The sequence below is a fragment of the Enhydra lutris genome, unplaced genomic scaffold (assembly GCF_002288905.1).
Source record: "Enhydra lutris kenyoni isolate GAN:26980312 unplaced genomic scaffold, ASM228890v2 scaffoldscaffold47, whole genome shotgun sequence".
NCBI lineage: Eukaryota > Metazoa > Chordata > Mammalia > Carnivora > Mustelidae > Enhydra > Enhydra lutris.
The window spans coordinates 8,800,073-8,822,914 of NW_019154131.1; the positions used below are offsets into that span (position 1 = coordinate 8,800,073).

General features: G+C 35.6%; 1 protein-coding gene across 1 annotated transcript in view; it reads right to left on the reverse strand.

Annotated features, from left to right (window-relative positions):
- Positions 1 to 22,842, reverse strand: part of LOC111156614 (multiple PDZ domain crumbs cell polarity complex component) — a 137,234-nt gene that overhangs the window by 68,113 nt on the left and 46,279 nt on the right. Inside the window, exons 10-19 of the mRNA XM_022517608.1 lie at positions 20,469 to 20,652; positions 19,441 to 19,512; positions 17,655 to 17,764; positions 15,308 to 15,454; positions 14,276 to 14,440; positions 12,350 to 12,538; positions 10,382 to 10,591; positions 8,557 to 8,673; positions 6,051 to 6,218; positions 70 to 351 (exon numbers count right to left, since the gene is read on the reverse strand). Coding sequence (XP_022373316.1) covers positions 70 to 351; positions 6,051 to 6,218; positions 8,557 to 8,673; positions 10,382 to 10,591; positions 12,350 to 12,538; positions 14,276 to 14,440; positions 15,308 to 15,454; positions 17,655 to 17,764; positions 19,441 to 19,512; positions 20,469 to 20,652 — 1,644 coding nt within the window. The remainder of the gene's footprint in view (positions 1 to 69; positions 352 to 6,050; positions 6,219 to 8,556; positions 8,674 to 10,381; positions 10,592 to 12,349; positions 12,539 to 14,275; positions 14,441 to 15,307; positions 15,455 to 17,654; positions 17,765 to 19,440; positions 19,513 to 20,468; positions 20,653 to 22,842) is intronic.

Genomic DNA, 22,842 nt, shown 5'->3' on the forward strand with positions numbered 1-22,842 from the left:
CAGAATACGCCACAGTGCCACTGTTTCTAACCTCATCATAACATACAATACATGTATTTAAAATGTTACCTTTCCCGCTGAATCAGGTAGCACAGGAGGACGTTCTGCACTTGATATCATTTCATTTGGTGGGTGAGAGTCAGCCCATGTTCTTGTGTTTTCACATTTGTATTGCTGTTCAATAGCATTTGCAGGTGTATAATCATTTGCAGCAAAGCCAGAGGCAGGACCCATGCTCAAGTCTGCTGAAGACGGACTCTCAGCCTGTCTTTGCAAGAGATTCTGGGTGTACAGTTCCTCCAAGGACATGTGCAGATCAAGTACTGGATCTGAAGAATTTTCAGTAATATCCTGATGATTAAAGAACAAAAAATAAAAGTCACAGCCAGAGTTACATCAATGTATTTTGCAAGACCATTTCTTAATAAATAACTAGTGGGGAAAAAAACCACAATTATTCATTACTCAAGAAGCATTAGCAAACGTACAAATTCTTCTCTTAGCTGACATCTGCATTATCTTTGTTTTTATAAATGCTTTTGAATACATTTTCTGTAGATCATGTATGCCATGTTCAACTGAGTTATACCTGCACTATACAGCATACATGATATCATTTAGATGCAATATTGTGTTCTATTCACAAACAAAATTATAGTTTAATCCACAAAGGAAAGCAAATGACTTGTATTTTCAAATCTTAAAGAGTAGTTCACTTTCAATCAGTATGAAATTCCTATGTAAGATCAAGAACGTAAAGAAAATATTGATTCTGATTTACAAGAATCTCTAAGGAAAAATTATTTTGATAGGCATTTCTAGATATTTATAGAAAACAGAAAGCTATGCAACTCAAATTATTATAGGGAAAATTTTCATAGACATTCTGCAAGATAAACAAAGGGAATACCAAGAAGGTGTATAGTAAGATGTAGGCTCTACTCTAGGCTCCCTTATTAACAACCTATACATCACAACAGAACCTCTCTTGACTTAATATTTAGTTCCTAAAATTCCCTGAAACTCTAAAATTCTAGTTCAATGTATACATATGCATCTATTTACAACAGATATATTCTATCACTTATGTGCTTTGGGCAAGCAGCTGCTCCATGAACTGCTACTGAATAAACATATCAGTTTTCCCTTTAATTCTCTTATTAATATTTTTAAAATATAAAAGTAGCATATGAATACATTATCATCAGGAAAGATTCGGGCCATGCAGGTATACATATGTGTGTGTGTATATAGAGTATAATATGAAAGCTCTCCCTATGGCTTCCACTTCCATTTTTTCCCCCTGTAGAAAGAGCTGGAACCAGCTGAATGTCTGTCAGAACTTTTTACTCATTTGCTTACTAAATGTGTATAAGTACACAAGTACACTCACACATACAAGCAGTTACACATTTTTAAAACTAACCTAAACCATTAATTAAGCAGAATGTTTTACTTTCTTTTTTGAAGCATCTTTGTATCTAGACGTGAGAGATTTCCATGTCAGTAAATAAACGTCAACCTCAATCTTCTTATGACCACAGAGCCACCCCTAAGTATGAAAGGCCCCGGAGTGCAGACTCCGGAATGCATGTTCAGACTCTCATTCCTCCACTAGCCATCCTCTGTGCCTTGGTCCCCTCATCGATTAATTGAGGAAAACAGAAGGACCTAGTTCAGGACAATTGGGAGGACAGAGAGTTAATACCACGAAGTACTAATAACATGTCTGACTTAATAGAAAATGCCCAATAACTGTTAGCCATTACTGTTATTTGTATTACACATCTTTGTACATGTGAGAAAATGTATTTAGTATAAACTCCTAGAATTATGGGCCAAGTAATATGCATACTAAAATATTGGTACGTATTGCCAAATAGTCCAATTTTCTCTCACAAAAATGTGGGACTACCTGAGAACTAACCTTGCCAACCCTAAATAAGTTTGGTAATTCTGAAAGAAATATATTCTAGTAAACATAAAATTTAGTATTTACTATGCATGTCCCTGACAATTAATGAGGACATGCCATTTATATATCTCCTGTCAACACTCTCTTCATATATTCTATCCAACTTCTCATCAGGGGGATTCCACTTGTTCCTATCATTGCTATACTCTGTAGGTAAAGTCTGTAATATATACAAGTATTTCCCCGGCCTGTTCCTTATCTTTCAGTTTGCACATGTTCTATAGATACACATGCAGAAATTAAATTCTTTAAATTCTTTATGTAACTCTTTATGAAATTCTTTACATAATCAAATTTATCAACACTTTGTACTACAGAGTTTCAAAAGTTGCTTAATAAGTTCTTCCACACAAAGAAAAAGAAGCTTTCTAGTCTTTCCCTTCTGTTTTATAAATGCTTTCTTTTCAGGTTGTTTTAACCTTTCTAGAATTTATTCCAGCGTTTGATGTGAAATACGGATGTCTTTTTATTTTTTTCTAAAAGGTAATCAATTTTTCCAACAGAGTTAATTACATTCCTCTTATCAGCATAAGTTATCATCTTTCTGGAATTATCAAATATTCCTGGCACAAAGAATTGAGGCAAATGGGAATATCATACAAGCAAGTAACATCCTTAGACTCTTCAGGAACAACGATAGGAAACCATCATCTTCCACACTGCTGGAACCTAGACAATAACCTGTTGGCCCACTCAACCAACTTTGATGATTCTGTTCTAATGAAAAATAACAATGCACATACTACAGAATTAGCTTCTGTATTACTAAATTAATTATAATACTTAGCAGCATATCATCTTCCCTAAACTTCAAATAAAGATAACAATTAAAACTGCTTTTCATCACAAAAGGACTCCAAGCCGCCCTTGTTAGCTAGGGTTTACTATAAATCGTGTGACAGAAATTTCCATGCATTATTCATAAAGGAGTTAACACAGACACATAGAAAAGAAAGAGCTAATCAACACGGCAGACAACATACGCCTACTTCAGAAACGTTTCTGGTTGCTGAACAACCAACTGAGTTTTATTTTTAAAAGTCTTATGGATCTCAAAGAAAAGCAGTTCTTCCCCTGTAAGATGTTCGAAAATAACTCCACAATTTCCTAGTGCAACTTGGTACCCAAACTGAAGTCTTGCAAAAATCCACATTAACACGTGTCTCTACTTGATACATTCTTATTCTCCAGGAAATAAAAGAAAAAAAAAAGGTTAAATAAAAGTATCAAATACACTTGAAGAGAGTTGTTGAAGGGTGATGAGTGAGTTAGGATGATACCTGGGCATGCTATTTCCCTGGATGATTTATTTATATAGACTAGCTAAGTCCTGAAACATTCACTGGACACAAGCTGGTTTTCCTCATAAGCGGTCCACCACAGAAGTCCTTCCACACTCAGAAAACATACTAAAAGCACAGCCACTCCAACTCACCGTCCTCCTCCCATTGTTCCTGACACGAGGTACAGTACTTCCTCTAGTGTTTGTGCACCAACCCTACTGAGCCAAAAAGGGACTTTTTGTGCTTTGAGAACTTGCAGTTTTGTCCCTAAGACTTCCACAGTGATTCCCATCATCTTGACTAGAGTGATTACATTAGTTTTTGATACTAAGTGTTTCTCCAAAGAAACAAACAAACATTTTGAGCTTGGGTGTGAAGGCAGCAATAGTGAGGCTACAGAATGACAGTAAGTAGAGATCTATAGGAATAGGTATATTTATTTATTTACTTATTTATTTATTTAAATCATGGAATCCATTATTTACAACTTCTGGCAGCATACCTGACCAAGGTGTAATTGTTTGTACATTTCTAACCATCAAGGTTATTACATGTCTCGCAAAGTCAAAAACCTGAGGAATCACTGAGATGCTCACACTCTATACTTCTTTAAATCAGTATGGAGGATTCTCTGTCTTAAATATTGTATATTATAAGGTTTTATGTTATCAATTAGAGGGTTCCAAAATGAGCTCACTCTTAAGAAAAGTGACCAGAAAAAAAAAAAAAAAGGCCAGTTCTAAATTCCGTAACAAACTGCCATTCTGTCTTTTTAAAATAAATTTAGTGCAAAGAAACAGGAAGATGAATACATCACCTAGTTTTTTATTTACATACAATTTTCTGGTAAATATCTTGGTGCTATAAAGACACCACAAAATAAAAACAAACATAAAAAACAATGTTGCAGAGATTTACCACAATGCAGAAAGTCCTACTTTCTAAGAAAACTGAAAGCACACAGCAGTTTCACAATGTGTTTTAAAACATCCTCATTAATGTCTTCTTTGTTGTTTTATAGTTTAAATATTTCAGTTGATAGGCCAGCCTGCCAGAATCTGCTTCAACAAAAAAGTAAACTGCTCAGGAATTTAAAAAAAAAAAAAAAAAAAAGAGGCAAATAGACTTCAGTAAGCCAATATGTTGCGCTACATACAGCCAGCATTTGCCCTGTAAAATATATGGTTCTCAGTATGCAGATTGTGTAATCCCTTTAAGTAACAATTACTAAGTTAGACAATGCAATCTGTCCCACTGGCAAGAGGCATTACGCTATGCTGTGGATTAGGAGAGTCCATTAGGAGATGAACTCAGCTTCCAGCCCCGAGGCCAGTAAAGACTGAACACGTTCCAGACAGGACGCAGGCACATAGACAGTCTCAGGTGTGGTGAGAGAGGAGCAGCTGCTCCATTCAAGATTATACCTTGCAAACCAATTCAAAAAGATTTCCCAGCATCATTTGCAAGGATAACAGGTGCACCGTGAACATAAAAGAAAATGCTTTGAAAACGTTCTGGCCCAAAAATTACTTGTTAATCAGGAAAGGAGGAAAACTGTGCTAGACCTGTGGAAATTCTATTTTACATCTTATTCAAAAATACAGATATCCTTCCTGCTGAATTCAATTTATATGGAAAATACATATTTCATATATTTAAGAAAGTTACTGTCTAGTCTTCTTATCTTGACTTTTAATGTTTATTTATGGTTTATTTTCAACATGGAAGAATAAAGAAATTATATCCGTACATGAATTCTTTGCCTAGATTAGATGTTAACATTTTGCCATATTCTCTTCAATCTCTCTTTCCTCTTAAAAGGATATAATGTATTAACACATGCAGTTGAATTCCCATGTTTCCTTCTTTCTCAAAGAATAACTTCTTTCCTGGAGTTAAAAAAAGTCATTCCTATACATTTTTAGTTTTTTTTAATACACATACACACATACTCATAAAATACACTGAACTGTTTTGTGTATTTGTATTTGTATTTGTAGAAAATATAAAAAAACTCCAACAAATCAATATGAAGACAGACAGCACAATATAAAAATTATCAAAAGATATGAAGAGGTCACTGACACAAGTGAAAACCGAAGGACCAACATATGAAACAGTATTCAACTCACTAAAAAGCAGAACTCCAAATGCAAATTTCAAGCCCAAAAGATAGGGCAGGTTTTAAAATATTACTTATTAAACACTATAAAGTACATCACCAAGAAAATGAAGAAGAGTTGGGGCATTTATGCCAATAATCTATTTTTAAAATATATCTGGCACAGATATGTTGAATAGTAACTAAATTCTTCATTCATATCCAGAGACTTAACCATACTTTGCCATTCACTGTGATTTCTATATAAAGTATTTGCTGGCATCATTTTATATAAAAACATAAGACAGTATTAAGTTTCACTTGTTATTAAATATTAAATTAATCCAAAAAATATTTTACTATCCAACTCTACATGAAAATCAATTTTAAAACCATTCAGAAAATAAAGTTATCCTCATGATTTTTCTAAAGCAGACACAGCTAAATAAATACACAATTTGAGAAATACATTCCATTAAAATTTTTCTATCATATAAGTCCTACTCAAAACTTTGAACCCTTGGCTCTATCATTCCATACAATAGAACCTAGACTTAAATAGTACCTAGTGGTCCAAGAGATGCTCAATCAACACTACCTGAGCAAAACTGCACTTTAATCTGATAATGAATCCATGATTGGAAAAACACAATGCTTCTAACATACCACTCCCACAGTTCCCCCACTGTACCTTGGGAGGAGAAGATGGAAGGGAGGGACCATAGTTTAGGCCATCGCTACAAGCGCTGCCATGAAGAGATAAAAGAGAGGCTTGAGTGGAGTAGATACTGTCATTATCAGGAGAGTACTGAGACTCAAACGTAGATTCATCTGCTAAGTCAGCCTCATTTGTGTCCACCTGAGAACCAAAATGATAATGTCAGTTGGGAATTCTGGCTACATATATGACATGTCTCCACTTGAGACTAAAAAGAGTACCGGCATTCGTCCTGTCTCCTACATGACCTCCTCACCCTCTTCAACACGTCAAGACAAACTGGTGCTGGCATCAGTTACATATTCCACCAATAAGAGGACAACAGCAACAATTAACAAAAGGCCCGGATTGATTCGAAGTTTTAAGTGATTTCATAAATTAAGGAAAATATTTACTTTGTCCAGTTCACATTATTTTTTAAAACCACCTGCCCAACTTCTAGAATTTTATAATAAAATGAAAGAGGTCAACACTTTTTCTATTCAACTAAAATAAACTACTATTCAACAAGGCAGTTAGGCAATTATCTATTTTTAAAAATAGATATAAAGCTCACTAAAACAATATATTTTAAGTTATTTTTTTTAAGTAGGCTCCACACCCAGTATGAAGCCCAATGAGAGGCTTCAACTCATGACCCTGAGATCAATACCTGAGTTGAGATCCAGGGTCAGGTGCTTAACTGACTGAGCCACCCAGGTACCCCTATTTTAAGTTATTTTAAACTAGATTTTAAAACCATCCGAGCTGCTGATTCAGAACTTGCTGGTGATCATCAGAAACCAAAAAGAATATCTGTGATTTTATACTGAAATTATACTAACAAACAAGGGGTCTAATTATGGTGATGGGGAAGCTACAAAGTTGTGAACTCCTTTTGCTGGAAAACTCACATAAAGCAGAACATTTCACTAAGTATTATCTAAAGCTCCTCTTACTATCTTTCATGGTAGAACCAAGTGAAAGAATCAACTCATGAGGAGTTTAAAGCTCTGTTTACAATTCACTCAGTTACACTTTAAAATAGGTAGAACTAACATAATTATATTATTATATTATATTATCAGCATTTTTGGTCTTGATGGCAAAATCCTACGTGTTCTACTTCTTTGTGATTTCAACTTGTTTTGCCAGAAGAATTATAAATTATACCAGGTCCCATTCTTGCAAAAACATGCCAAGAATAGAGGTTTGCCACTTCCAAGTGACCCTCCCTCTAATAATATATTTTAAATACATGTTCAAATTCACTAGTGAACTACTGTGTGGAGGTTTACCCTTCACAAATGTTTATCAGGTACAACATTCTGGAAAGTAAATACTTCACATCACTATCTAGATAGATGGCATTAACTAAGCTTTGTGTCATGGATTATTGATGATATTGTAATATGATAGTATTGTATTTATTATAATATACACCAAAACTTTCCAAAAGACAGTTTCAGGAGCTGGCTAATTAAAAAATATTAACAAGAAGAACTATCTCCCAAAAATTAGGTTTATCAAAATCAAAGAAATAATTCATACTCTGTTCTAAAGCAAGATGTGCACAACTGGTTAGAAATACATAATGGAGAATGCCATGGGTTTTTAACCTCACTCTATTCTGATACACTAAAACAAGGATTTCAATAGCTGGGCACTTCCTTTCTAGTCATACTGGGTACTTTTTTCCCAAAAGGAAAGTTAGGCCAGGAACCTGGTTTTAATAGGAGTAATGGAATAGGACATCCAATTTTTATATTTATGTTGTATAAATGTCATGTTTATTTATATCTGGTATTTAGCTTTATATCTTAATTATTGCTATAGTATTGTCTCCTCTACTAGAAAGTAAGGTTCTTAGCAGCAAAATTCATGCATTTATTCATCAAAGTGACTTCCAGTGGTCCAGAAATATTTATTCTAATGAATGATTTTATATAGACCAAGTAAAAATAAAATTTCAATTTAAAATTTTGTAGTAAATCAGTGATGCTTATTATATTTTGTAATCATAGTAAACATGGGTTTTGACTATTTTGGAGACTTGTGTGTTCTTAATGACTGAACCAATTTACGTGGTTTTCACATTATTTGTATCGAATGGAAAAAATATACTAGTTACCCCATTCAAAGGTAGCCAAAACCACTGATTAACTGAAAACAGCTAAATAATGCCTAGAAATGCCCAAGTATGAAATTAAAGCAAACAAGTGCTTCAACAACTTTTGGTATGATGTAAAGATTAATTCTACTAGTTGTCAGAATGCATTGCTAACTGAATTTCTTCCCTAAATCAGCAAATAGTTTCACACGTGTTATGGTTTTTCTTCCTATTTTGAACTATAAGAACCACTAGAATTGAAATGAAAATGTCTGGTTTTCCAAAACATTATGAACAAAGAGTATACAGTAAGATTTTAGAATATTTTGAAAAGCAAAAAATAAGACATAAGATTTCTGAAAGAAGACTTGATATGTTGTGGCCACTAACCAGAGCCAAGTCAGCCCTGAAGACAGCTCTGTCAACCAGCCCTTCCTCCTCGCAAGAGTGTGGTGGGTGGAGAAAGGAATCCTCCTTAGAAGAAACATACCCTTCTTCTGGTGAAAGCTGCAGGGAGAAGGAGACTCAGTGTTTGAGGAGGAGTTTGAAGGAGAATAGCAAAGAGGGAAGGAAGGAGAAAGATGGGGGGTAGAAAAAAATAAGAAGAGAGGGAAAAAACGGGAATGTTTTCAAATGATAACACATGACTTAGACATAGAATGATGAATATGAAATATGACAAATATTCATATTTAATGTTTTTATTTGTTAAGGTATAATAAGGACATTCTTCTAATACCAATAATACCAATACATCATCTGTTAGATGAAAATCCCTTCTAATTTTTTCATTCTCCTTATAAAAGATTAAAATCAATAATTTTTTTGTATAATATAATAATCTTCTGGTCAGTTTCATCTGCCAAATATTCTGGCTAAACAATGACTCTTAATGTAAAAATAAGTAAGGGGCCTTTTAGGTGTTAAGATATAAAAGAATTTGCAGGGGAAAAAAACAACATTAAAAAGGAAGGATCATCTCCTCTCTGTCATCCCTTACTAGAGTATTATTTTAAAGAATGTCATTTACTTGACAAGGAATGTCAGAGAACCCTACAGTGAAGTCTCTCAATTGAACATAGCTTAAAAAAAAAAAAACAACAACTCTACATGTACAGATTCTAAATTACATTCCTAATCTATTATATCACACTGAAGGATCACACTGATGGAAAACCTAATATATTTATTCCAATCTTAAATAAAATGGCCTAAAATAGATTGTCTTGCCTACATCACCCTGTATCAGCAACACATGCATAAGTTCTCTTCTTTCCTCTGTTGTCATAAATATATTTTCATAGATTACCAAACTTCTTTGTGGAATACAAAGTGAGGCATGAAAAATCTAATTAACATTGCAAATGTATTAACAAAGCTTACTATTTGAACAAATTCTTTCATAAAGTCAACAAATTGTTCTTTGATGTTTATGCAAATGTACCTATGTGTTTGTGTTTTCTTAAGAAAAGGTGTATTTGCCCTTTGACTTAAAAATATATTTATACATTAAAAAAGCCCCAAGAATATTGAAAATGTCTCTAATATTTACGTGCAATCCAATGGTCTAAGTGCTATGTTGTAATCACTATATCTAATAAACATACTGACATTATGTAGCATGAACTGATTAGTTGTTTTTAATACTGCACTAATTAATGACAGGAGGGTGATTGCCTCCCAGGAGAAGAGCCACAAGTTGATGAACCTACTGTGAAAAGTTCAATTTCTTGCTCTGCAGTAATTAGACAAGAAATATGTTGAAATCAACAGAATGCAGGACCCTGACCCACATTGACAAGAGATTCTACTTTATTCCACTATAATTAAAGATTGCACTGCTAGTTGTGAATGCCCTTAATTTCTCTAACACCCCACCATATTGGTATAGACATTTTAAGGCATATTTGTTTTAAAATATTCAATTCTGTATTCATCATGACCTTATTATTGAATAAACAGATCAAAAGCATACCACAAAACCATAAAGTTATAAATTTATTTCTGAATCTCATTTTCTGTCCTTTATTCTTTTAAAAAAATATTACTCAAAATTAAATCTTTATACTCACACGGACGGCAACCATACTGATGAAAAATACCAAAAGTCACAATTCACTCATGAGAACACTTTCTGAAGCTAAAAGTAAGCCTAAGAGCCATTCTGTTTACAAAATGAAAAAAAAAAAATAATTGATAAAATCCAAATTCTTACGGGTAACGGCTTAGCAACTCCGATTCTCACAGTTCCCACTGGCGCGCCCTTCAAAGCCTGCACGGCCTCCTCCAGACTGCTGTTTTCCAGGTTAACGTCATTGACAAACATGAGGCGATCTCCAGGAAGAAGCCGACCGTCCTTTTCGGCAATGCCGCCAGGCACCAACGAACGAATCACGATTACAGTGCTCGCTGGATCAATGGGATCCTGACAGAAAGGGGAAGGAAAGAAAAAATTAAAGAAGAGTGTAGCTCCTTTTTTTTTTTTTTTTTAATTTTATTTATTTATTTGACAGACCGAGATCACAGGTAGGCAGAGAGAGAGAAGGGAAGCAGGCTCCCCGCTGAGCAGAGAGCCCGATGCGGGGCTCGATCCCAGGACCCTGGGATCACGATCCGAGCCGAAGGCAAAGGCTTTAACCCACTGAGTCACCCAGGCGCCCCGAGTGTAGCTCCTTTTTAATTGAAAAAAATGTTTTCACAGATTGGCCACTGAATTATAATGAATGGGTAACTGTTTCAAGTCTCACAAAAGAATTTTCATGCAACACTTCTCAACAAATTATCTAGGTAAACGCTATCTCCATTTTGAAGAATGTAGGAAGAGTTCCCCTAAAGCATGGCATCCTTAAGTACCAAGCTGTTCCTGAGTAGACCACTTCAATTGTATAGATCACTATAAAATTATCATTTTAACTTTTTGATAAATCGTCCAATCTTATAGCTATCTTGTGAGGCTGGACGTCAGATTCACAAATTACTGACAACAGCATCTGCTTGTTTCTTTTTTAAAGATTTTATTTGTTTATTTGACTGAGAGAGAGCACAAGCAGGGTGAGTGGCAGGCAGAGGGAGAAGCAGGCTCCCTGCTGAGCAAGGAGCCCAATGCAGGGCTCCATCCCAGGACCCTGGGATCATGACCTGAGCCGAAGGCAGATGCTCAACCGACTGAGCCACCCAGGAATCCCTATAACAGCTTTTGTTTAATAGGATGTTACTATTGTGAGACATCAGTAGATGTGAGTGTACTAAAAGGTCAGGCCTATCTATTAGAAATGAAGAAATACAGAAAGAGTCCATGAAGTATGTGATGATGCAGTGTTTTCAGATATGCAGCAACCTTAGTATTAGAACAAGGCTCCACAATCAAGCCCTATAAAGAACACAACTCCTGGGAGTCATTGGAGATGGCTCTCTGGTTCGGTATTAATTAATGAGGAGCAACAGCTGTGCTCTCTCACACAGGCATAAACATTTCCTCAGTTACTCAGCACAGAAAACAACGCAGGGTAAGCATGCTACACTTGACCAATTTAAGCTTCTTCATAAACCTAATCATTTAGTCAATGACAAGAATCCCATTCAATTACAACTCGGTAATTCACTTCAGACGAAAGAAGTTAAGTATTTAATACTTTGAGTCTTACCACTGAAATATGAACTATCAATGATGAGCATGGAAATAAAAATAATTTAGACATATTCCCCCAAATAACAAAAAAACTGTATTTCTATGGTATTTCTAAAATGTATGTTCTTCAAATTTTCAATGGAAGTTCAAAGTTCAATGAACTCAATGTTAAAAGAAAACTTACATTATATAATAAACCATATAAATTATTATTTTGGAAGATTTGCTAGAAACAAGGAAATGTCTTTGGTAACTAAAATATTAACTACCTTTCCTCTTATCTACAATATACCTTGAGTATATATTATCTTTTTTATTTTTTTTAAAGATTTTACTCATTTATTTGATAGAGAAACAGCAAGAGAGGGAACACAAGCAAGAGGAGTGGGAGAGGGAGAAGCAGGCTCCCCACTGAGCAGGGTGCCTGATGCAGGATCTATCCCAGGACCCTGGGGTCATGACCTGAGCCCAAGGCAGACGTTTAAGGACTGAGCCACCCAGGCGCCTCATGTATCATCTTAAAAAATTAAAAAATTTTAAATAGGATGTATTTACCTGATAATCTAAAATGCTAAAACCAAGTCCTTTGTTCCCTTTCTCCAGCTCGATATGCTGCACATCAACCTCCCACATGGCCAAAGGTCCTTGAACCTCCTCCGCATTCTGACCCACGTCGTCGGTCATTGCCAGCACAGGATCCTCAGTCTCCGAGGACCCAGTGAACTCCCCTAGATCTACATGAGGCTGGGTAACAGATCAGACAGCTCTTATTTCAGGGGCACTAGATTAGCAGACATGTACCAACACTACAAGGAAAAGGGAGAGTCCCAGCATCTGTCCAGAACAAACCACTCACAAATTAGAATAGAAACAGCTTATCATGAAACTTTTAAAAATTAAGGCAGTAATTACTGAAGGTTGTTAAAGTGGTAGAAATACCTAACATGGAACCGGCATTAAAAATGTATAGTTCAAAGATATCCTACAAAAATACACAGTGGTTATATCTCAGCAGCATGAGTGTGGGTAGTTTTCACTTTTCTTCATCAGTGTCTATGTCACCTCTGTAGTCAGAAGAAAAATGTAAATCTACTTTGATATTAAAGAAAAAATTCTCATGAATAACAACTCAAGAGGAAATGGCTATATGTAAAAGTTTGTACTCTCTGCAAACAAAGGTTCTAAACTGTTGTGACTTGAGCACATGATTATTTCATTAACAAATTAGCATGCACAGTAGCAAGACAAGATTTGAAGTCAGACTGGCATGGGCTTAAAGGCTGTATTGATGATTTCTTAACTGTGTTGCCTTGAGCAATATTCTTAACCTGAACTTCACAGTTACCATTTGATAGAATTGTTAAGAATTAAATGAGTTAACATATATAAAGCACTTGGCACAGAAATAGAAATACAAAATGTTAGCTTCCTTTCAGCAAAAATAAAGTGAATCTAAGTTAATTCAGTTGTCTTCATCTGTATGAACATATCAAATTTCAGGAAGACATGTTTTGATGATGAAATTCTAGTTTATATACTATCTTTCCTGTTAATTATTACACATCCTAGGACCATGGATACAAATCTGTCCACCTGCTTTATTGTAATAATCCCATGCATAACACATAAAAATACGTATGAACATGTATGGTGCTATAGTTCTATATAATTTGGAATTATGTCTCTTATTCACCCTACTCCTCTCGTTGAATGTTACATTCTTCAAGGCTTTCAAAATTTTTCTACTGTACTGATTCCTGCAGTATAATGTAAGTCAATTTCTAAGATCATGTCTCATTATACCTTAAGTGAGATTTGACTAAAACTCAAATTACGTAAAGTCCAAATCTTAACTTTGGATATCTATGATGAGTCCTCAGAAAAGCTGATGAGCTCTATTTCTTGATATTTTCATGTAAATGAAAAAGAATAAGCAAGTATTATGGCCTCAAGTTTTTTACATTTTAAAAGTATAAAAAATATGCAAATAAGATCTAAAATCACAGAGATGTGTCCATCCATATGATAGCTATTCCTAGAGCATTAATCTTGTGACAACCATTAAGTATCTCTTGTTTACCACATTTATACTATATACATCAATTTTCTCTCCTATAAATGGGCACATTATGAGTATATTTTTCATAGGAATATTGTGAATAAATTATCAAGCATAAAGGGCCCAATAATACCTAATATCATTGTATTACCTTATTTAAACAATAGAAGACATGCACTGTGATGTAGATTTTACAGAGGAGAAAAGAGAGATTCAGAAAGATGAAATGACCTGCCCAAGGTCCCAGAGCTAGTAAGTGTCAAGCCTGACTCAAATTCACATTTGTCTGACTTCAAGGTCTTTCCTACAACCCACTGATTTTGAGGAAAAAAATGCCAAATGAAAGAAAAAAAAGATTTAAAAAATTGTAGATGCCATTTAGACTTCCCATTATTTATTCCCATTAGTCTCAAACCTGATACCTTTTCTGTCAGTTCAATGTCACATAAGTCCAGGCTATCCAACCCTGTCTGGCTGGTGGGAGGCACGGTTCGCCGACAGCACACCATTGTCACTTCTATTGGCAGTTCTTTTAAAATAGTCACCACGTCTTGGTGATTTTCCCCAAGCAAAGTTATGCCATTCACCTGTGCAAAAAGAGAAGTTGCCCAAGAGAGAACATTTCATAATATGAGTACTCTTTTGAAAGAAATCTTTTATTAAATAAATATGAATTTTAGGATGATTACCATAGTTCTGCTGTGCTCAGAACTAGTTACCTATAGTAGTATGCTCTAAAATGTTAGAATTGTGTTGAAAATGGGACTTGTAAAGAACTCAAGAGAAATCACTATCATTCACCCTTATTTCATGTGCCAGAGTAGTAGTTTGGAAAAGAAGAGGTAATAAAAAAATAAAAAATACCCAGGACTGAAGAGAAAAGGAACAGATTACTCTACAAATTGATGTTTTATATCACTAAGTGAAAAAATCAAAATGGAAAATGTTACATGTTTTATGCCTGTATGCTTTTAAAAGTGGGGGGAAAGAATATATCCAAATCTTCTTAGTTCTTCATTAAACATATCTGGAAGACTGCACGGTACCAAGTATGACAGTAGTTACCTAATGAAGGGTGATGAGAACTGGCTGGATTAGCACAAGGAAGAGATTATTCACCGTCTATGTTCTTTGTGATTCTGGAACATGTGAAAGTAATACCTCATCTAAAAATTGAATAACTGTTTTAAATTTTTTAAAAGAAAGTTTTAACAGTTCTCTGGACTAAAACAAAGGAAAAACACCCAGCATGGAATTAGGTCTGAAGATCAATGCACAGATTTGAAATTCCTACTTTTGGTGGATTTTTAATTGTGTATTTGTCTCAAGTACACTTTGGGGGAGGAATTTAAAATAAGAACTTACTTATTATGCATAGTATTATTACACATTAAGCCTCCTGCAGCCTTTTCAGAATTTTATTTAAGGGGACGGGGAATGGCATAGCTCCTTACTTCCAACAGCTCATCTCCACTGAAAAGCTTCCCACTGTGTCCAACAGGACCTTCTGGTAGAACAGAGCGAATAAAATGATGTCCCACTGTTGCTTCCAGACTTATCCCCAACCCACTGTTCTCACTGAACTTGCTCACATGGGCCACCTGGAAGGAAAAAATCATCATGAATCTAGCATTTCTTCATTTGTTTTTTTTTCTTTCTCTCATGTGTAGATTTTATGTTGACCCCCAAAAAAGTCAACTTTCTCACAAAAGCTTCAAAAATTGTCTTGTGGACCTACAAAGCTTTGGAGCTTTGTCTCTGAAAGAGTAATGGTTATCCATCAGTTTCAGGAACCAACACAAATGCAGAGGAGGGAGTCAGATGCCAGCACCCGAGAGACTGTGCAGGGCGGTACCTACAGATGCTGGTAACAATGGAGGGTAATCTCAATGACTACGGATGAAATCAAATGCCTACACTCGAACAACAGTACAGAAAAGACAAAAGAAGACACTTATGTGCCAGGGACTGGGCTAACCCCATTACATAGTTTATTTCGTGCTTTGCATAAATCATTCCAATGTCTATCCTTGTTTCCCAAATAAAGAAAATGAAGTTCAAAGAGGGTATCTTACCCAGAGTCACATAGCTATACAAGAACTTTGAACCCTACACTGCCTGAATCTAGGGCCCACACTCCTGATCCTATGCTGGTATCAACAGACAACACTGGTCATTAAAAGTGAACCAAAGCTTCAAATAGGAGAATGAACTTCTTATTTCCTACTGTTACATTAAATAATGAAGAATGTTAGGAAATCACCCATTTTCACAGAGAATCCAATAATATATTAAAATCAGAAGGTATACTAAAGATGATCTACTTCATCCCCTATATTTTATAGTTCAGAAAACTAAGGGGTAGAGGAACTGAGAAAAATAGTGTTTAATTAAAAAATATTTCTTTCAAATCTTGCTGATATGTGCAAGGGTTATTATCAGACGCTACCTCATCCAATTTTTAAATCAACTGGGATGAAATCCTTCTCACTCCTTAAAACCCAGTGTAAATATCACTTCATCTGAGCAGCCCTCCAACTCCAAGTATATCCCTGATAATGTCCATTAATCCTTCCTTCTACTCTACCACTCCTCTTATGACTACAAACAACTTAAAGTCAGATCTATCTCACTTTTGTTTGATGAAGGCCAATAAACAGCGTGGTTCTTACCTATAGCATGCTTCGCCCTTGAGAGATTACTGGGAATACCACCACCAGACAATGTGCACAAAAGACAGCCAAAGTTCATGGTCCTGGGTCTCACCTCTATGACAATGTGGTTCGTTAAACAGTTCCCTTCACTATCAATTACCACCACAGAGGTGCAGCCTCAGTGATCTGTCCCGGCATGTTAACTCTACCCCATAGAAGGAATGCCCAACCTTCTTTTCATGCTAAATTAACTACAGTTAAGCTAGACCTTATTGTATTCTTCCTTGACTTGATTAAAATGGTAGTTAATAGCTGTACTTACTTCTTATTTGACTGTTAACCATCTTGAGTGTTTAAAAAAAAAAAAGATCCTTGTCATGAAGATTAAATGAAACACTAAGACTACTGTTTGGCACAAAGTGCTCAATAAAGGCTAGTTGTTATTATATGACATCTGTTCTTCGATCTCTCCTAATCTAGAGTCCTTTGAATATTATAAGCAATATGAAAAATTCTAATTAACCTAGTATTTTATTTTTCCTTTTGAAATCCCTAAAATTCACTGGTATACATCTAAAGATTGATAATTCACATTACGTTTGTTAAGTCTCTTTTTAGGATATCAGGTCATGATTGCTATATAAGGTATGCAAACTATTAATAAACATAAACATTTACCATGGCATAAAAGAGGATGCAGAATTAAACAAAGTAAATATGTAAGGATAGAGTGGGGGGAATAATCCTCTTAGAACTTTAATATATAAGATTATGATGATTTTTATTTTGTCTTTAGGTATAGTCTGTCTCTCTATTCTGGTTCTTTCTATAAATTCCAGACTCAAGAATTGAAAAAAAAAATTACGTTTGTTGAAATAATATGGACTACTGCTCAAAATATTAAAATATTGATGAACTATGAGTTCTAAAATTTTCATACCATTTTTTTTCAGTTCCTTTGTTAATATTCAACTTTCTCCAAACTGAATTTTTAAAATATCTGAGTCATCTAGGTCTTCAAAAAAAAGGTCCTGGGCATTTGCTACTTCTCTAGCCCTCTTTAGGAAGATCATCTTTATTTCTGTCATGAACTTCCTGCTCAAACACAGTTACAAGTTAGGAAGTTAGGGAGGCTGAGCTAACCTACCACTATTTCATAATTAATCCCCATAATCCTTTGCCACTTTGTCAGCAGAGCAGCTTCCTGTTGCTGTGCATCTTCCGTGTCTTCTATGTCTGCTGACAATAACGGATATCCTGAAATAGTCAACACAATTAAGTCAGTGACAAACTACAAAAACCTCCATATTTTTACATTCTAGTCCAGAGACACTGTGATCAGAACCTGTCTGTTGTAGCAAGTCTGACTCTTCACCCAGTATATGAATTACTCTAATTTCTCTACTCATTTTATATTAGAGTATAATTGACAAGAAATATCCTATTAGTTTCAGGTATATATCATAGTGGTTTGATATTTCCATAATGTTATGAAAGGATCCCCCCTATAACTCTAGTTACCATCTGTCACTATACAAAGTTATTATATTATTGACTGTATTCCCTATGTGTACAATAACCCATAACTTATTTATTTTATAAATGAAGTTTGTACCTCTTAACCCCTGCCTTTCATCTACTTTGCCTGTTCCCAAACCTCCCCACTCTGGTAACCAACAGCTGTTTCCTGTATCTCTGAGTCTGTTTAATTTCTTTTGTTTGTTTGTTTTCTGAGGACCAGCACTAAGGTAGATGCATTAGAATCATTTTGAAGCTTTTCCTTAGTTTGTTTAAAAAAGAATTGGGGACTTCTGATTCCTAGAGTGTCTCCCACCCACTCTCCCATATGCACATTCAAAAGCAAAGACAATATCTGGGCTTTCGGGGTGATTCCCCCACACCCATCCCTACTTACTATATCAAGTTTCATGCTCTAAAACCTTTTTATCCCTTCCCACTACTCTTGATCTCACTTTAGCCTAAATAATTTCTTCACCTATTAGTGTAAAAATGGCAGAATGCAATTAACACATATGAATCTTCTATATCACACTCCCAGGATATTATTGCAAACACAAATAATCTTTTAAAATAATAAAAATAATAAAAATCAAAATTTTCAACAGAAAAAAAACCATTAATTAACAAAGTAGATATTTTAAAGAACCACAAAGCTTCAATGTAACTGTTTAGTGAAGGGCAGCATACACATGAAGAAAGGTCAGTCTTGGACTCTGTTCTGTGGATTTAAGCTACCAAAGCACCTAATGCAATGTGACAGGTAAGGAAAGCACAGAGCTTCCAGCGTAAAGATGGCAGTAATATTCTGGCATAATTATATAGTAAAATACTGCTCTAAAAATATGCTTAAACAGCTTGATGGAGTCTGGTTTTATATTAAAAGAAATCTCAGAAAGTTTTAATAATTTTTCCGTACAATTCCTTCCCAAACCAACTTCCCAATATTAAGATTTCGAATTCTTGAAAATTTGACAAGAAAAAGCCTCCCCAAACTGGAGAGTTTCATTTCTAAGAGCTCATGCTTTAAAAAAGATTCTCATGTTTATTTTAAAAACACTTGCTAATTTTATTATTGCTTGCTCAATAAGATATGGACACGTCAGCGGAAGGAAAGGGATTGACTAAAACCTTGTACATAACTGACTGATTCCTAAGGGTTCTGGTTTTAACAATATGTAAGAAAGAATAATGTACAGCCGGAAAATATACCAGGTGTAAATGAACTAATTTAATCTACTAGAGAAATTAATCTCTTCTATAAATAAGGACTAGAAACTATCTCTTTTGCTTTTTGATAGATTTTTTAACAATTTACTCTCCATAGAGGCTCAATCTCATTTACAAACACAGTCTCTCTACGAAGCAAACAAACAGACGATAAAGAACACAGGAGCATCACTCCAGGTGTTTACCTTCTTCTTCAACGGGTAATATGCTGGTGTTTCTACTCAAAGATGAAGACTCTTCATCTTTTTCATAATTTTCTTAAAGATAAGAATATTTTAGTAGTTACATCTATAATATAATCAAGCACATGAAATTTTTCAAATCCCACTGATTTATCTGAACCCCAAGATGAGTGTTCCCTGTATGTAAACTTATCAATAACCACTTGTACTTAAAAGGGAAACTCTGTTAACATGATAAAGAATAAATTTCTCAGGGCCCCTGAGTGGCTCAGTCAGTTAAGTGTCCAACTCCTAAATTCAGCTCAGGTCACAATCTCAGGGTCGTGAGACTGAGCCCCACATCGGGCTCCGTGCGGAGTGTGGAGACGGCTTGAAACTCTCTCTCTCCGTCCATCTCCCTCTACTCCCCCCCCACTCACTCTGTCTCCCTCTCTCTAAAAAAAAAGCAATAAATTTCTCGTGTGATTTGCCTCCCTGTCTCCTACTGCTGTAATAAACAGTATATGGCATAAATACCAGAATGGTCAATAGTTTGAGAAATGAAGCAGCATTTTCAAACCAAAACCCTGACTTCTACCAACAAACTTACATCAGTCAGCTACCAGGGGGTTTCACTAATTTTCAGAGATACTCATGTACCAACAGCTTATGAATGGCATTTCTAAATGTCTTATTAAAGTAGATTCCTCCAAGGAAGGCTGGACATTTAGGAAACATGAGGCTTGCAGACCTAGCCTGGGCAGAATAGGCTCCCCCGAACAGAAAACACGGCAATGACACCCAAAAGTAATTTCAGAGTCATGTGCCTCAATCAACAAGAAAGAAAGAGACCTACTTTATTCGGGAGATCTTTCTGCACTGAATGGACACATAGCTAGTTCTGGTTAGTCCCAAGGTCACCAAATTTCCTTTTTATTTGGCTCATAATGAATAGTGAGGACTAAATACCATTCTTGAGGTATTTTCGGAATTAGAAAAAAAATCTAAATGATGTAAGGGTCTAACTGAAAACCAGTTTAACCAGGCATTACCTTTGCTTCCACCGGCATTCACAGGAGACAAAACTGCATCCTTTGTGACATCCTCCCTTGACACAAGCTCAGCCTCCTGCTTCGCTCCTCTCCTCATTAGTGTCAGGTGCACAGTTGGTCCTGTGTGTCGCAACACCTCTACTGCTTGTTGATTGGTAAAACCCTGAAGGTTTGTGCCATCTACCTGTGATCAGAAAAGACATGTTAAAAAATAAATGAATGTTTGTATTATCAATTCACCAAATGCGTGTTTACTGCTTGTTAGTGGGAAATCAACAGGACTGAGTACCCCCTAATTGGAGAATGAACTAACACCCGGTTTGGGGACCAGTAATAACTTAGATGCACCAGAATTACCCAGGTGAGTTTTGTTTCATTTTACAGATGATGGTGTCTCATTTCTAGACATCATGAACCAACAGTTCCGGGGTCAGAATATTCTTTTATTTTCCTCAGGTGACCCTGACACACAGTCAAGTTTGGAAGCCAGTACTATACAGTGTATAAACGTGTAGAAGACAATGAGAAAAGTGGTCTCTGAGAGTGCTGATGTGTTCCATATCATACTTACTCTGGCTTTAAAAAAAGAAGGATGACAAAACCACCTTCCTTATTTCTTTGCCTCTTCAGAAAACACATGTGACTTTCCCTTTTCCTAGTTCACAGAGGATAAAACATTTGAAGATGTGCTTGTGATCTTTCCAAACTACAGGTATGATCATATCGTCCCAAGACTGCCTTCCCTAGGACACTCCTTAGTCCAACTTTCCATATTGTGAACATAGCTTAGAAAGACTTGTGTCAACTCTCCCCAGATGCACCACCAATCTCATCAGGCATGGCGCTGCCTATCCCCTGGGGCCTCCCGCCCCTGAGGGCTCATATCCACTCCTGTCCTGCAATGTTCGCCTCAGCCTGGAGGCCTCTGCAGACTCTGCCCCCCGCCCCCAGTCTCGACTCCCTGAACTTCTTTTAGCCTGTACTCTCTCTCATCTGCCCACCTAGAAAACACCTACACTTGCTTTACATCTCAGTGCAATACATTCCATAACTGAACTACCCTAAGGTCTCTGACTATAGTTAAAGCCCCCTTTACCATTTCTCCTTCCCAGCATTTACCATAATTTTAATTTATATTCTCTGTCATCATGAGTTTTGTGACTGCATGTTCCAAGAGGACAGGCTCTGATGTCGCCAAAACATACTGCTGTTTGTGCAATAGATATTCATCCCAAATGGGAATATAGAGCCTTCAGTCCATATGTCAAGGATTTATTTGTAAAGCAAGTTACCTCTTGGAACAAATAAACTCAGATTATAGCATCTTACTTTAAATTTAAACCTCAAAGACAAAAATTAAAATAAACGAACATGTTATATACTATCAGTAAAGAAAGTAAGAAAAAACTCATAAAAAATCTCAACTTTAAGGATCCATAAACATTCTTAAAATTCACAGAACTTATTACAAGTTTTTACCTACAATAGACTTTTATTGTTCGACTCTTTACAGATTCAGTTTAATTTTAAAAACTCAAGTGCATATGATTTTATCAACTTAATAGCAATAAAGCTCAGATACATTTTTAAAAAACTGCAGTCTTCCTTTATTTTCAAAATTTGGTGGCCTGAATTTAAAAACATATTCCCTACCCAAATGTCAGAGATGGTACCAGCACAGAAGAAACTGGTATAATGGAATAACCATGGACTTTCAAAAGTCAATTTCAAAAGATCTCAGTTCAGATTTCTCATTATCTTCATCTGTAATATGGGAATAATGGTACCTATTTTCCCAAAATTACAGTGCCCAGTACTTTACACTGAGAAGGAACTCTGAAGCTGGCATTATTAACAGACTGAAGGAGTGATTAAAAAACATGAAAATCTCAATCTTTCTTGAGAGAAGTTTCTGTTCAAATACCACTACATTTAACATACATATGAGATATGGTCAACAAAGCCCAAATCGGGGTCCCAGACAGGTCTGGTCTGTTACGATCACAGGCAGAGTTAAGACAGGGCTTCAGACATAATCATACCACAGACAAGAATGCTCTGGAACTAGATGCAAGGGCAGGAGACTGCCTATGTGCTCTCTCAGGGAAAGCTCCAATAACGTCGTAATGCACAGAGCAGACACCACAATTAGCAGGAACAATGATAGAGAATTACTAGTTGAAACAACTAGAAAACCCCAGCTCCTGAGTACACTCAATCTAGCCAGCCCAGCCCTTCCGCAGTGCCCCTTACAGAGATACATAGTAAGAGAGAACTGGAGCTTATTAACAAAGTCAGAATATCAAAAGCAGCATTTGATGCCTTTCCTTCCTTACCTGCTTAATAATTTTTTTAATTTTATTATGTATTTATT